Below are 15,334 nucleotides of genomic sequence, written 5' to 3' on the forward strand. Positions count from 1 at the left end.
GAGTTGGGAGAACTACTTTCTATTGTCTTCATCACCAATGCTCTTATTACTGTGGCATCATTTTGTTTCTCCATGCTATATATCATCAGAAATATAATATCTTTTGAAAATAAATGCAAACACATTAATTAAATAGTCCTTCTCATTTCATAATAATGTAGCCCATAAAACTCCCATGCACCAGGAAGAAAAACAGGGAAAAGACTCACTTTTGATCCTCTAATTCAATGTGCAATCCAAAAGACATAAATTCGTTTGACTTTTATTCCTTCAATTGACGTGGAGTCCCTACTGATGCCTTTTCAATAAGCACAGAAACAGGCCTCCATCCATTGTCTCCTCTCTTTTGTCCTTTCACACAATCTCCTAGGTCTCTCCCTCCCTTGAATTTCCTGACCCTCCTGCCAGGGTCCATTTTTACCTCTTGACTTCTGGCCAACTTGTTGGTCAGTGCAATTTACCCTTTATTCTCTTTGAGCAAGCCAGCTAGCCATATTATAGGAGGGTATTCCAGGTCCTTCTCATTGGAAGAAACAAGAGAGATTCCAGAAACTTTTTCTTCTATCTAGATAGACTTCTTCACATAACTCAGGAATGTTATTATACTAACAGCATTCGTTTTCTCTGAATCTTGTTAAGAACCCCTTCTATAAAATATCCTGAAGTGGTGGGAAAGGAACTCTGTTCCAAAATGTGTGTGATGAAGTCAATCTACCTATGATGTCCTACCCTTACCCTAGTGATACCCTTTGCCCTGCTGGCGAGCACATAGAAAATGGAATACGGCACTGATCTCTGCCGACTAGTGATGTCTGGCCATGAGGCTGTCCTCCAACCTTCCACTATGGACCATCTTAGGGACGTTTTAGATTGACTCTTTTCTCTCTGAAGGCTCTTGTTTAGATCTTAGATGTTCCTTCAAGACCCACATAGTAAAGACTTGGTCTCCAGCTTGGTGCTATGGGGAAATGGTGGAAACTGTAAGAGGTGGGGTCTACTGGGAGGTCCTTAGGTAATGGGGGGGGGGGCTCAAAGGGAATTTTGAGGCCCAGGGCCCTATTCTTTCTCTTTTGCTTTCTGGCCTTGAGGTGAGTAGTTTGCTGTGCCACATGCTACCACCATGGTGTGCTGCCCCCTCCCTCTACCAGAGGCCTAGAAGAAGCAGGCTGACCAATCATGGACTAGAGCCTCTAAAACCATGAGCTAAAATAATAAACCTTTGAGGAGTTTTTATTTTGTTTGTTGTTTGTTTTTGTGTTTTGATGGTAAGGATTAAACCCTAGTGCTTCACACATTCTAAGTACATGCTGCACCACTGAACTCTGACCCCAACCTTTCTTCTTTCTTCCTTCTTCTTCTTTCCTCTCCTTTCCTTTTCCTTCCTTCCTTCCTTCCTTATTGGGTATTGAACAAAGGAGAACTTTACCACTGAGCTACATCACCAACCCTTTTTAAATTTATTTATTTAAATTTTGAGACAAGGTCTTGTTAAATTGCTGAGGCTGTCCTTGAACTAGCAATTCTCCTGCCTCAGCCTCCCAAGCAGCTGAGGTTACAAACATGTACCATTATGTTAGCTCTGTAAAACTTTTCTTGTTACAACTTGATTATCTCAGGTATTTTGTTCCAGTAATAGATAGCTGATGAACACTCCCCACCTCCCACAGGGATGTTTTGAATTTACTCTTTTCCCTCTGAAGTTTTGATAATTTTTAGCCTATGAAATAGACTGACAAGAGATTAACAGAAAAAAATATCAAATTTATTAATATGCAGAAACATGAGAGCCATACACAAAGCCTGAGGCTCAAGGGAGAGCTAGGGTGTTGGAGCTTTTATAGAGTTAAACAAATACATATGGGCTTAGGCTTTGGGGGGAAAGAAGCGGCATCTGGCTATGAAGGCTGAGGAGGGCAGGTGAAGTCTTCCAGGTAAAAGCTACCTGTGGGAGTCTCTGTCCAGGCCAAGTGTCCGACTCCCAATCTCTTCTTCCTCTGGAAAGATCTTCTCTAAGCAGAAATGAGGATAACAAATAGAAAAGTCTGTTTACATTAAGTGGATGTTTACTTTACTAATATATATTTCCTTCATGGATGTAAATTATTTTACAAAAGGACATCCTTTCTGAGTTAACCCTGTTTCTCTGAACAACCATCTTGAAATATGCCAAAGAAACATATTTCTGATGGTCATGTTCTGGGGTCCCACAGCAGCCCATTCTAGTTTTTGGCATCATTTTGAGACATCATCACTTGCTATTCCACACAGGCACCACCCACCACTCTTCCTTGTGCTGGCACCAAGGTATTCATGCTTGTTTCTGGTATGTTTTTATTGGTATTCTGGAGCATGAGCATATCAGCTGAATCCAGCAAACCCTAAGCAGAAGGGCCAAGCTTCAGATCTTCAGAAGGGATTCACTTACTCCCCGAGTGGTGAAGGTAGTTCTTCAACCTTTGTGGATGCTGGAGAGTACCCGTGCCTCCACGTGAGGTATGCCCTCCTGTCCTCTCCTCCCTTCATTCACCCTCTCTTTCCATCCATTTCTCATGGAAAAAGGAGACTTCTCTGCAGACCAGCTTAAAAGGAAATGGATCCGTTCCTCCACTAAAACAGAAACGGAAGCAAAAACAACAAACCCTCAAACCCTCATTTTCTCTGGATGTTCTGGAGATAATTTAGCCAAGTTAGAACTGGCAAGATGTTTCTGGGATATAAGCTAATTAAACAAGGGGAGGGGCTGTGAGGACCATGTGTGTGTTTAGTCAGCTACTAACATTTACAGGCAGAGCCTTGTCAAGTAGCCAGAGAGGCTTGCACAGTAGAATAGATGTGATCTCTCTCCTTCAGCTTGGTACTGTAGCCTTGTCAAGAAGAGGCGTGCCTGGATTTCTGGCCTACCCTTTAGGATTTAGCCAAAGGTTGGTTTATAATGCCTCTTGTAAGTCAGCAGAAATTCAATTGTACAAAGTTGGCTGATTATCAGAATTACTAGGGGAAGTCCAGTAAGGTAATGCCCGCACACACCTGTCAATTCCAGCCATTCAGGAGGCTGAGGCAGGAGGGTTGCAAGTTTGAGGCCATTCTGAGTGAGTTAGGGGGACTTTGTCTCAAAATAAAGTAAAAAAAGGGGACACGGGGTGGGGATATGGCTCAGTGATAAAATGTTTTCCTAGCATGTATGAAGTCCTGGATTCAAACCCCAGTACTACAACAACAACAAAAGAATTATTTGGGAATTTTTATGAATATATGGATTCCTGGGCATTTTTCTACATTTATCAGAGGCAAGGCCTTGGATTCCCCATATTGTCAAAGCCTCCCAGGTGCCAGGTTTGAAGAACCATGTTTATAGCTTATAGAACATAGATCTGGAAGAGGTCTAGGGCATCAACTACTCTAACTTTTGCATTTTTAAATCCAAAAAACATAAACTCAAGAGATGTTACATGCATTGTTATACAATCACAACAGTTGTTTATTATTGTTGTTGTTATTATTATTTTAATGCAGTAATGAAAAGCTTTGTTTGAAGAAAAAAACATTCTCAGAGGGAAACCTAGGTATCATCCTAATGATACACCAATTGATTGACCCTTTCGATAGTGATTTTGTATTATATTTGCACTTAATTTTCATACATTTATTCACTTGACAAATAAGTACTTGTTTTAGTCAGATCTTTCACTGCTGCAACTAAAAGACCTGACCAGAATAACTGTAGAGGAGGAAAGGTTTATTTAGCAATTCATGGTTTGAAAGGTCTCGATCCATAGACAGCTGGCTCCATTCCTTGAAGTGATGCAGGACATGACAGTGGAAGAGTGTAGCAGAGTGAAACAGCTCACATTGGTGATCAGGAAGCAGAAAGAGACTCCACTGGCCAGATACAAATATATACCCAAAGCCATGACCCAATTCCCACCTCCTCCACCCACATCCTACCACTTCAGTTACCACTCAGTTAATCCCTATTAGAGGATTAATTCACTGATTGGGTTAAAACTATCACAGCCCAGTCATTTCTCCTCTGAACCTTCTTGCATTGTCTCACACGTGAGCTTTTGGGAGACACCTCACATCCAAACTATAACAGTACTACTATACTCCATGTGCTATTTTAGGCACAGGGGATATCGTACCAAACAAAATATTCAAGTAGCTTTGCCTTCATGGGGGTAAAAGTACAAACAAGACAAAAATAAAATATAAAAGGGGTCAAATACAGTATCTCAGTAAACTTAAAGCAGGAAACAGGGATTTAAAGTGTTCAGCCATGGGGGATGGGTTGAAACTGTAAGTAGGAGAGCCAGGGAAGATTTCATTGTATGAAGGTAGCTTTGGAAAGTGATGGCCCGAAGGAATTGAGGCACCTAACCATATAAGCAACAGGAGTATAACTAACTGTCCAGGCAGAGAAAATAACAAACGTAAAGCTCTGGGTCAGGAACATGCTTTTTTATGACTAGTAATAAGGGTGGTGGCAATGTAGCAAAGTAAATGCTAGATTTTCTCTAAAGAGGAGGAATAGGAGACGTGTCAGGGAGGTAAAGGGGAACCCAGACCAAACAGAGTCTTGAAGGTCATTGTAAGCATTTGGGGTTTTAGTCTGTTTGAGATGAAAAGTCATTGAAGGGTATTAGGAAAAAGTATCAAGGCCTAACTTATATTATAATGGGAACTGTCTGTATAAGAATTGAAACCAGACCAAAGTAGCAGAGGAAAGATGAACAGATATGAAGATATTGCAAAACTTCAACTCTATATATGGGGAATTAGTACTCAATAAATGATAAGCATGGACATTGAGTTGATTACATGCCTCTGAATATGCATAAGAAGGAAGATATAAATCTGTAGTTCCCACTGGGCATTCGCTGGAGTCCCAGTATGACTCAGGAGTCTGAGGAGGATCTCAAGTTCAGGGCCAGCCTCCGAAACTTAGATGAGACTGAGGTTCTAAGCAACTTAGCAAAACCTTGTTTCAAAAAATAAGGACTGGGGGACACAGCTGAGTTACATATAGGGATGTTTTGAATTTAGTGGTAAAGTGTCCTGGTTCAATCCCCGGTACCAAATAATAATAATATTCTGCAGTTCTCTTGGTCTGTTTAGCTCTTGCACATCTTGCAGGGAAAGCCATCTAACTGCCACTTGAACTTAAATGATACTTTCAGTTATAGATGAGTGCTTTTCACCCTACATGATGAAAAGCACTCATATATATTATGCTATGATATCACCACTAACCAAGTCCTCAAAGTGTCCACACATCAGTGAGACCTCTCACTCTGGTTCTGGAGACTATATTATACTGCTATGCTCTGAATGTTTATGTCCCTCTAAAATTTATCTGAAATCTAATCAACAATGTGTTGCTATTAAGAGGTGCCGCCTTTAGGATGTGAGCAGGTCATGAGGACAGACCTCTCCTGAATAGGATCATTGTCCTTCTAAAAGAGGTTTGAGGGAGCCTGTTAGCGTTCCCACCAGGTAAGGACAGCTAGAAGGTGCCATCTATGAGGGGTGGATCCCCACCAGACACTGAGCCTGCTAGCACCATTATTTGGACTTCTCAGACTCAGGAACTGTGAGAATAAGTTTCTGTGGTGAGAATAAGTTTCTTTTCTCTATAAATTACCGAGCCTACAATGTTTTGTTATAGCAGCCTGAGGTGTGTGGATGCGATATCTGCTTGAGACCCCAAAGAATGTTAAGCAATACTGCTTCCTACACAATCTCTCTTGTCCTGACTTTTCCTAAGTGTTTTCTTTTCCTTAGGTATTCTAGAGGTTCTCTGATCTGCTGCTTTCAGGAGCTCTGAGCATCATGTCCTCAGGGCTATAAACTTTCTATTATGATATGGACTAAGTATTTGTTCCCTTCCAAGATATTTATGAAAACAGACAGATATTTTTAAGCTCATAGGTTTGATATTTTAAAAGCTAGAAACATAAATTCTATCTAGTTTGTAACTGCATTTCACATCATTCCTCTAAAACATAATCCTGTTATAAAACTGATTGTCATTATGCTATGATATCAAAATTTTATAACAAACATCACACTACATATTTTAAGTGACAAAGCTTATTTATCAACCAAATCCATTCTTGTAGTGTTGTATGTTGTTGTTGTTGTTGTTTTCCCAAACCAATTAACACATGCCAACTTGATGTATTCTAAGTATTCACAACAATAGTGAAAGGAAATTGAAGTTGAAGTCAGTCACTTGGCACTGTAGAGACTGGTCTTATTGTACAAAGAAAAGCATTGAAGAGGGAGGATGGAGAAAAACTTCAAGACATAATACTAGTTTGAGTTTCAAGAGGCAAATTATTGGTACTACAAGCATACAAAACAAATAAGTGAATCATCTAATTCAGAGAAGTACCTTTAGCAAAAAAAGGTCCATTGAGAAGGACAGAAAACCAGGAAGATTTGTGTTGTTTTATTTGTTATTCAAGCAGGGAGGGATGTATTTATAAGGATGTGCCAACTTGCAAGCCCAAGTGTGACAAGAGATGAAGCTGGACTTCCTGGTGGTTGTTGATAATATACACAGCTTTCAAGAGCAGCATGAAGTGAGTCAGAGTGATGGACATTTGTACAGAGGAGCTGACGGAGTCTTAGGCCAAATAGTAATCCTGGGTGGCTCTGGTGGAATGAGGTATGTAATCACCTCACCGGTAAGAGTCTTTAGTATTGAGTAAACACTTGGCAGCCTTGGTCATCCGCTTGAAAGGCAGAGAGAAAAGTAAACTTTCAGGAGTGAGTACCCAGCAGAGGTGTTTGTGTAGGCTAATTGTGAATGTCCTTTAGGGCCTCACTTAGGGCAGCCTCTCCCACGCCCCATGGTGGAGCTTACCACTGCAGGGGCCAATGTTGCAGTTTATTCTGTGTGTCCAGGGGCCTGATCATTAATTACTGCATGAATGAATGAACCAAAGGATGTCTGTGGAGGAGACTCACAATCAGGGCACAAGTGTTTTTCCTATCCCTTGAGGTTTTTGATTCAGAAGCTAGACCAATGGCTTTCAGGATTTCTTTGCTCAGTGCACACTTTTGGGTGGCACTGGTACAGGGATCTTTTCAAAGAAGTATTTAGAAAATCTAAAAATTTACCTTCGTGCCATTCCCTGGGTCACCTTTCAACACTATATCACTGCCTATAGAAAGCTATTAACTTCCTCAACTCACGAACTAATGTTTTCACGTGTTCTGGGTCTTTTGACCAAATGTGATACCATGTGTTCTTTTTCTGATTAGCAACAGGTTGCTCCCTACTCTCCTTCACATCTGTCCATCAGCTTTCTACCTGTTAGTTGTCTCTATAATAGCTGGCCCCTTCAATGATGACAAAAATGCAGATTTTATCCATTGACTACAACTTGGCAACCAACATATAAAGTGCACAAGGGATCCCAGTGTCTAAGAGTAACTTGATTAGAGAAGCATCATAGAGATACTGTAGAAATAATTCCTGTACTGGGTGGCAGGCAAGACCTGATTGTCCCCCAAAATGCATTCCAACTCTCAGATGCTAAGCTACTCCTCAAACTACAATTACCTCTGCTATTACAATGATCTCTACTATTAGTTGTTAGTAATAATTTTTTATCTAATTCTCATGTGGCACTTTGCTACGAACATAAAGGTTTTGAGGTTATAGAGAATGGGAAGCTAGAAATGGCCAAAGGCAAATGTTGCAATTTCTTCTGGGCCTTTGGTCTTTCAAGCCTGTTACAGAAAAGCGAGCATGGCCTGGTCTATCTGCAAGCTGAATAGTCCTATTGTCTGTCCTCTTCTTAAATTTTTTAAACCTCCTCAATTTCTAGTACCTGTTTCTTGTATCCCCTTTGCTATGACCCTAAGCTCTTATTCTCCTCATTCTCACTACTGTTTTAAGTCTCTCTCTCTCTCTCTCTCTCTCTCTCTCTCTCTCTTTGGGGGGTGCTTGTGGGGGAACCTAGGGTTTTGTGCATGCTAGGCAAGTGCTTTACCACTCAGCTACATCCTCAGCTTTAACATCTAGTTTATGTGCAGGCAGATAGAAGGGAAATAATGAAAAATCATGTATGCATATAAAAAAATCTCTGTAAGTATAACAAGTTTACATCCTGATTGTGGCTAATCATTTCTCTCACAGGCCTAAGGGCCTTTCTTATGTCTGGATCTTCTGAAGCCTCTGGGTATGGGGTTAAATCTGAGTGTACCTAGTCAGACGGCAGGACCTCTATGTTCAGGCAGCCACCACGTGGTAACACTATCTGAGCTGCCAGGGAAAGTTCAGGGAAGACTGTAGACCTTTGAGTTTGGGGCCTTGTGAGCTGTCAGAACCTTAGGGACATATGTGCCTTCTTATTTCAAAGGAGAGAGAACCAGTGATGGAGGAACAGAGTGACAGTTGATGATAGAGTTCTAAAAACTCATTGGGGGTGGGAGAATTTCCAACATATATAGGATGGGACACACGTGGAGTCTCCCACTTTGTTAAAGAGTTTAAAGCACTTGGCTATTTGTAATATATTACAAACAGAACAGAAGTGTGCAAAGAGATCATTGAGAGTAAAGTGTTCTTCGGTAAGAAATTTCCTTTCTGGCATACATATTCCTTAGCTTATCTCTTAATCAGAATTTTCATTAGACACTTGAAAACTAATACAAAGGGAATCAAAAACCTCATGCCATCTCTCCTTTTTCCAACTTTTCCAATTGTTTTCTCCCTGTGCCATGGACTGAATTATGGCCTTACCCAAATGCATATGTTGAAGCCCTGACCCGCAATGTGATGGCATTTGGAGATGGGGCCTGTGGAAGGTAAAAAGGGTCTTATGAGGTCATGAGGGCAGGCCTTCATGATATAATTAGTGTTCTTACTAGAAAAGACACTATTGAGCTTTCAGTTTCTCTGTCTTTCTGCCATGTGAAGACATGGAGAGAAGGCAGCTGTCTACAAGCCAAAGAGTTTGCACCAGAACCCAACCATCCTTACAGCCTAACCTGGGACTTTCTACCTCCAGAACTGTGGTTAATAAATCTCTCTTGTCCTGGTCACTCAGTATGTGATATTTTCTTATAGCATCCCAGGCTGATTAATATCCCTTGCCTCTCCTCTCATTTTTTGCTACCTTCTCCCTCTGCCACTCTTCAACAGAGAATGTGGACCTAGTGTCTACATTGCCTAACCTTTTATTTTTAAATTTATTTATTTACTCTAATTAGGTATATATGGCAGCAGAATGCATTTTGATTCATTGTACACAATTGCAGCACAACTTTTCATTGCTCTGGTTGTACACGATGTGGCATTGCACCATATGTGCCGTCATACAGGTACCTGGGGTAATGATGTTCGTCTCATTCCACCATCTTTCCTGCCCTCATGCTCCATCCCCTCCCCTCCCTTTTAACCAAAGTTACTCCATTTTTCCTATGCCCACCCCTCATTATGGATCAGCATCCACTTAGCAGGGAGAACATTCGGCCTTTGGTTTTGGGGGTTTGGCTTAATTCACTTAGCATGATACTCTCCAACTTCATCCATTTACCTGAAAATACTTTTATTCTCTTTTATTGCTGAGTAATTTCATTGTGTATATATACCACAGTTTCTTTATCCATTCATCTACTGAAGAGCATCTAGGTTGGTTCCACAGTTTAGCTATTGTGAATTGTGCTGCTATAAACATTGATATGGCTACATTACCACAATATGCTGTTTTTAAGTCCTTTGGGTATAGACCCAGGAGTGGGATAGCTGGGTCAAATGGTGGTTCCATTCCCAGTTTTCTAAAGAATCTCCATACTGCTTTCCAGATTGGTTGAAGCAATTTGCAATCCCACCAGCAATGTATGAGTGTGTCTTTTCCCCACATCCTTGCCAACACTCATTGTTGTTTGTATTCTTGATAACTGCCATTCTGACAGGAGATGGAATCTTAGTTTGATTTGCATTTATCCAATAACTAGAGATGTTGACTATTTTTCATATATTTGTTGATCAATCATATATCTTCTTCGAAAAGGGTCTGTCCAGCTCCTTAGCCCATTTATTGATTGGGTTGGTTTGTGTTTTTTGTTTTGTTTTGTGTGTGTGTTAAGTTTTTTGAGTTCTTTATATATCCTGGAGATTAGTGCTTTATCTAATGTGAGTGTGACAAAAATTTGCTCCCAAAATGTAGGCTCTCTTTTTACCTCATTGATTGTTTCTTTTGCTGAGAGGAAGCCTTTTAGCTTCCCATTTGAATCCATCCCATTTATTGATTCTTGATATTATTTCTTTCACTTTAGGAGTCTTATTGAGGAAGTGGGGGCCTAATCCGACATGATGAAGATTTGGGCCTACTTTTTCTTCTGTTAGGCACAGGTCTCTGGTCTAATTCCTGGATCCTTGATCCACTTTGAGTTGAGTTTTGTGCATGGTGAGAGATAAGGGTTTAGTTTCATTTGGCTGCATATGGATTTCCAGTTTTCCCAGCACCATTTGTTGAGGAGGCTATCTTTTTTCCTATATCACCTAATCTTAAGGTCTAATCTTAAGACCTCCCTGCTGTGTTCTGCTCCTTTATCATTAAAAAAAAAATGAATATCAAATCTACTGTAAGATTTCATCTCACCAGTTAGAATTGTGGTTATCAAGAATACAAACAATAATGAGTGTTGGCAAGGATGTGGGGAAAAGGCACACTTACATTGCTGGTGGGACTGCAAATTGCTTCAACCAATCTGAAAAGCAGTATGGAGATTCCTTAGAAAACTTGGAATGGAATCACTATTTGACCCAGCTATCCCACTCCTCGGTCTATACCCAAAGGACTTAAAAACAGCATATTGTGGTAATGTAGCCACATCAATGTTTATAGCAGCACAATTCACAATAGCTAAACTGTGGAACCAACCTAGATGCTCTTCAGTAGATGAATGGATAAAGAAACTGTGGTATATATACACAATAAAATATTACTCAGCAATAAAAGAGAATAAAAGTATTTGCAGGTAAATGGATGAAGTTGGAGAATATCATGCTAAGTGAATTAAGCCAATCCCCAAAAACCAAAGGCCGAATGTTCTCCCTGCTAAGTGGATGCTGATCCATAATGAGGGGTGGGCATAGGAAAGATGGAGTAACTTTGGGTAAAAGGGAGGAGGGGAGGGGGCATAGGGGCAGGAAAGATGGTGGTATATATGCCATCATATATACCTAATTATAATTCATTCATTCATTCATTCATTCATTCATTTTAAAAAGATGAACAAAGTATTCTACCTATCTTGCCTTATCTAAAAGAAAAATAAAAGGAAAAAAGGGCCAAATGTCATTACACATATCAGTTAATGACAACGTCCTGAAAGGAGACAAAAAGCTAGAGAAAGAAAAACTTGAAGGCAAGTGCAAAGGAATGACAAAAGCTGGCAAACAGGCACATTCAAGGAGAGCGGCCCCTGATACACCCTCTCCATTGCGGAACTGCTCCAAGATCCAGCCTTCCTCCTCCTGCCATTCCTCTCCACAGCATCTCCCCATCATCACCTTGCTGCAAAATTTATCATTTTTTTCTTTCTACTCCTGATGAAACTTATTTCAGTCCATGAAACCCCATATTCTTAAGCCTAGATTTACATGCCTTTCTCTGGGTCACAGAAAAACAATCTGTGGTTGAGAACCAGGAACCCTCCCTCCCAATAAACATCTGTGCAGGTTAACTAGATCTGTGTGTCTACAAGTAACATGTCCCTCTGGGTTAGGATAGTGTTCTTTCAAAAGTAAATGCCAGCCAGGTGCAGTGATGACTCCTGTAATCCCAGCAACTAGAGAGGCTGAGGCAACTCGGAGAGACCCTGTCTGTAAATAAAATATACATTTTTAAAAGGGGCTGGGGATGTGGCTCAGGGATTAAGCTCCCCTGGGTTCAATTCCTGGTACCAAATAAAAAAGCAAATGCTAGCCCAGGACTATCAAACAGGAATATAATGAGTGCTACAAATGCAAACCACATATTTTAAAGTTTCTAATAGCCACATTTTTAAAAAGTTAGATCATGTGAGTGAATAAGTTTCATAAATCTATCTCATTTAACACAATATATCTAAAACATTGTTAGTTTAATACATGAACAACACAAAAAATTTAAAAGATACTTCTCAGTTTTTTTCTTTCAAACTAGATCTTCTAAATCAAATATGGATTTTACATTTATAGTACATCTTTATTCAGATTAGCCACATTCAGTAGCTTAATGTGGCTACTGTAGTGATAGCACAGCTCTGGCCAGGTGAAAGAAAAGGTGAGGGAGGCCCTGGCATATCAGCAGACAAGGAAAATCCCCCACCATATAGACTCCCTCTCCCACCCTGGAAAGCACATGCCTATTGCAAAGGCAATGAACTAAACACTCCTTTGACATTTGAGATTTTTTTTTCATTTCTCTTTAAGAAAGTTATTCAAACCACTATCTCCTTCAATATAGCATTAGAATTTCATATAATCAGAACAAAATTTTCCCTCAAGTCATCTTAAATTTAGAAATTGTTAATAATTTCTAAGAGCAGAGAATGGTCTGATGTCTCCTCTTATCATTTTTGGGCAACCAAAAGGACTCTGCAGACTGTGTTATATAATGCTCAAGCTTCTTTTGGTAAATCCCTGAGAAAGTGATGACAGCCCATTAGTTTTATTTGCTGAGGAAGCAAGCACCACCCAGCAAAAATGCCCCATTTTTATCAGGTGCATGGGTATATGACAGTAGCAGGCTTCTGTATTTGGGACTGAGAGTAGTGTTTCTCCCAGGTATAGCTCTGGGAATTGTTTTCACTGGACCGGAGTAAATATTAGACCTTCAATCATAGCAATCAAGTGTCAAGGTCTTATGTCAGGTTTATTCATATGATAGGGTTCCATTGTTTCTAAAGTGATACCCAAGCTCTTGACATCCTTTGAATGTTTTCCCAGAGGAATTTAATAGTATAAATTTCAAAAGAAGAGTGATAATGAGGGATGGTACTGCTTAGGTCTAATAAGATGGGGTTCATTTTGAGGAACATATTTTTTTGGAACGGCTACTGAGGCTTGTTTTGCAGAACACCTTTCGGACAATCACTAATCTTTTATCTCTTTCTTAGAGCCTCTCTTAAACTTCTTATTCTTATCTTTATTATCTTTAGTATTATCAGATCTTATCTTTATTTGAGGGGTTAGCTGATAGAAATTGATAACAGGTAAGATTTTATGTCCAGGGGAATTTTCTATTTTAAATGCCATAAAGCCTTCAGAAATGAAAGAATTGAATATCTGTGGGATTTACCATGCAAACAGAGTTTCCTGGATTACCTCAAACTGCACCCCTGCCAACTCTAAAGCTGACTTGGGTTGAGAGTCTAGTCTTTTCTCATTATCATTTTCCCCAGAAGGGACAATGGCAAGTTGTTTTGTTTTCAGTTGAATAAAACTTTAATTTGAAGCATATTTCTACTTGATTGTAGCTCTTGTGAAAGGTTTTTAGGGAAAAGGATAACATGAAACTTAGGATGTCTGTTATTTGGAGACTGGATTTTCAAGGATGGCTCATTCCCATGGTTAATTGAAAAAAAAATGCATATGAATTAAAAAAAAAAAGACTTTGCAAGTATGATCCTCCTTACTCTCAAGAGGCTTCCAAGTTTTTTCACAAGCACCCGAAATTGGTCCCTTCCATCCTCAAACTCTCTGGCCAAATGACACAACATCTGTGTTCTCTTTTGAGAACGTGAGAAATGAAGTTTTTTCATGTTTCCTGTCTTTGAATTCTAGAAGCTCCAGTTAAAACTGCTCAGACTTTCCTTTTCTTGTTTGCTCTAGAAGACAACTCAGAAGAAGAGTTCTGTGGTGGTCTCCCTCCTATGGAAGAGAGTGATAGGAAAATTAGCCTCATCATGGAACTGTCAACCCAGCTTTCCTATCAGACAGAGAAGATCACTGAGTTGGAAGAAGAGTTGGAGGAGAAGGAAAGGATAATTCAGCAGCTGGAAGACAAATGGGAGCCCCATGTTTCCCAAAAGGAGGAAGACACTTCAGAATGTTTAGAAGAAACCCCAATTTTCTTTAATCATAGCATCCCTCCTATGGTCTCTGATTAGGATAAAGAAAAACAATAAAAGTTTATTAAGTATCCTCAAGGTAAAGTCCAGAACCCAAGTAGCCTCCTCACTGACAAATTCAAGTTCAAGTTCATGGTTCCTATAATGTTCATATTAGGAAAAACAAAACAAAACAAAACAAAACAAAAGGTCTATTCAGAAACAAACACTAAATATTTCCCCTGCAGACAGTAGTAGTCACATAATCCACAGAGCTATAGAATACTATGCTTTTAGACATTCCTAGTAACAAAACTAGACAAATGGTGAAAGAATTTAGCATTATCTTCTTACCAAATATTTGTCATACTGCAAGGAAGGGTGGCACCCATCCTGTCCTGGTGTGTAGCTCTGTTGTGAACAGAAAGTTGTCATGGAGAGCCAATTTCAGCTGGACGTGTTTGAGTGCTGAGGAACAGAACCTTTGCTAACAGAGTTGGTAGCCCCCAGATGTGTGTTTTATGTCCTCTGAAGTTTATTTCTTTATGGTATACATTTTACTAACATTAGCAAATAGTACAAATAAAATAAACCTAAAGCATTTAAAAAAAAAATAGATGAATCAGAGCCATAGTCCTTTGGGAAAAGCATTCTGGGACAGCATCTCCCTGGAAAAACACACAATACTGATTTTTCCCTTAGGAAAAAGGATTAAGACCAAAGCAAAATACACTTTTCTATTATGATTGTACCACATCATTGTGAGCAGCACAAAATAATAGCAAGAAAAATAGAGCACGGGCAAAGGAAAGCTACTCTGTGATTGACAGGTTAGAGGGATCATATCATAGTCCTTTTCCATCCATTCCATTCAAATGAACTATTTGCCACCCAAGGGGAGCAGCTAGACATTAACATTGAGAAAGATATTAGTACTTGATTCTTACCATTCTTACTCAAGCAAAGCAATATAGCTCTCTCACAAGTAGAACTGAACTGTTGCTTCTTCAATTTACCTATTTAACAAATATTCATCTAAATTCTTCTGTCTTCCAGGAACAGTCATACATGTTAGAAATAGAGGGAACACAGAATCCCAACTTTTATTAGCCAGAAGTTTATAGACACGGGTGTCTTCTTAAATGTAAGGATGATTATAATAAGAAATGGGAAATTTTAAAAAGTGAGTAAACATGGGGTCAACCTAGTGAGCATTGCTTTAGTAAAGGTTTTCATATTTACCAAGCAAGCATGATCAGTAAGAGCGTACACTCCTGGA

At 39.6% G+C, this 15,334-nt stretch overlaps 1 protein-coding gene across 2 annotated transcripts in view; it reads left to right on the top strand.

The window, feature by feature from the left end:
• The window catches only part of Ccdc192 (coiled-coil domain containing 192), a 191,726-nt gene extending 177,164 nt beyond the window's left edge, over positions 1-14,562 (top strand). For both annotated transcript variants that reach the window (XM_076855913.1, XM_076855912.1), the window contains exon 7: positions 13,838-14,562. In XM_076855913.1, the coding sequence (XP_076712028.1) occupies positions 13,838-14,115 (278 nt within the window). In that variant the 3' untranslated portion in view covers positions 14,116-14,562. The remainder of the gene's footprint in view (positions 1-13,837) is intronic.
• The last annotated feature ends 772 nt before the right edge of the window (positions 14,563-15,334 follow it).

Source organism: Callospermophilus lateralis, chromosome 5 (genome assembly GCF_048772815.1).
Source record: "Callospermophilus lateralis isolate mCalLat2 chromosome 5, mCalLat2.hap1, whole genome shotgun sequence".
NCBI classification, from domain to species: Eukaryota; Metazoa; Chordata; class Mammalia; order Rodentia; family Sciuridae; genus Callospermophilus; species Callospermophilus lateralis.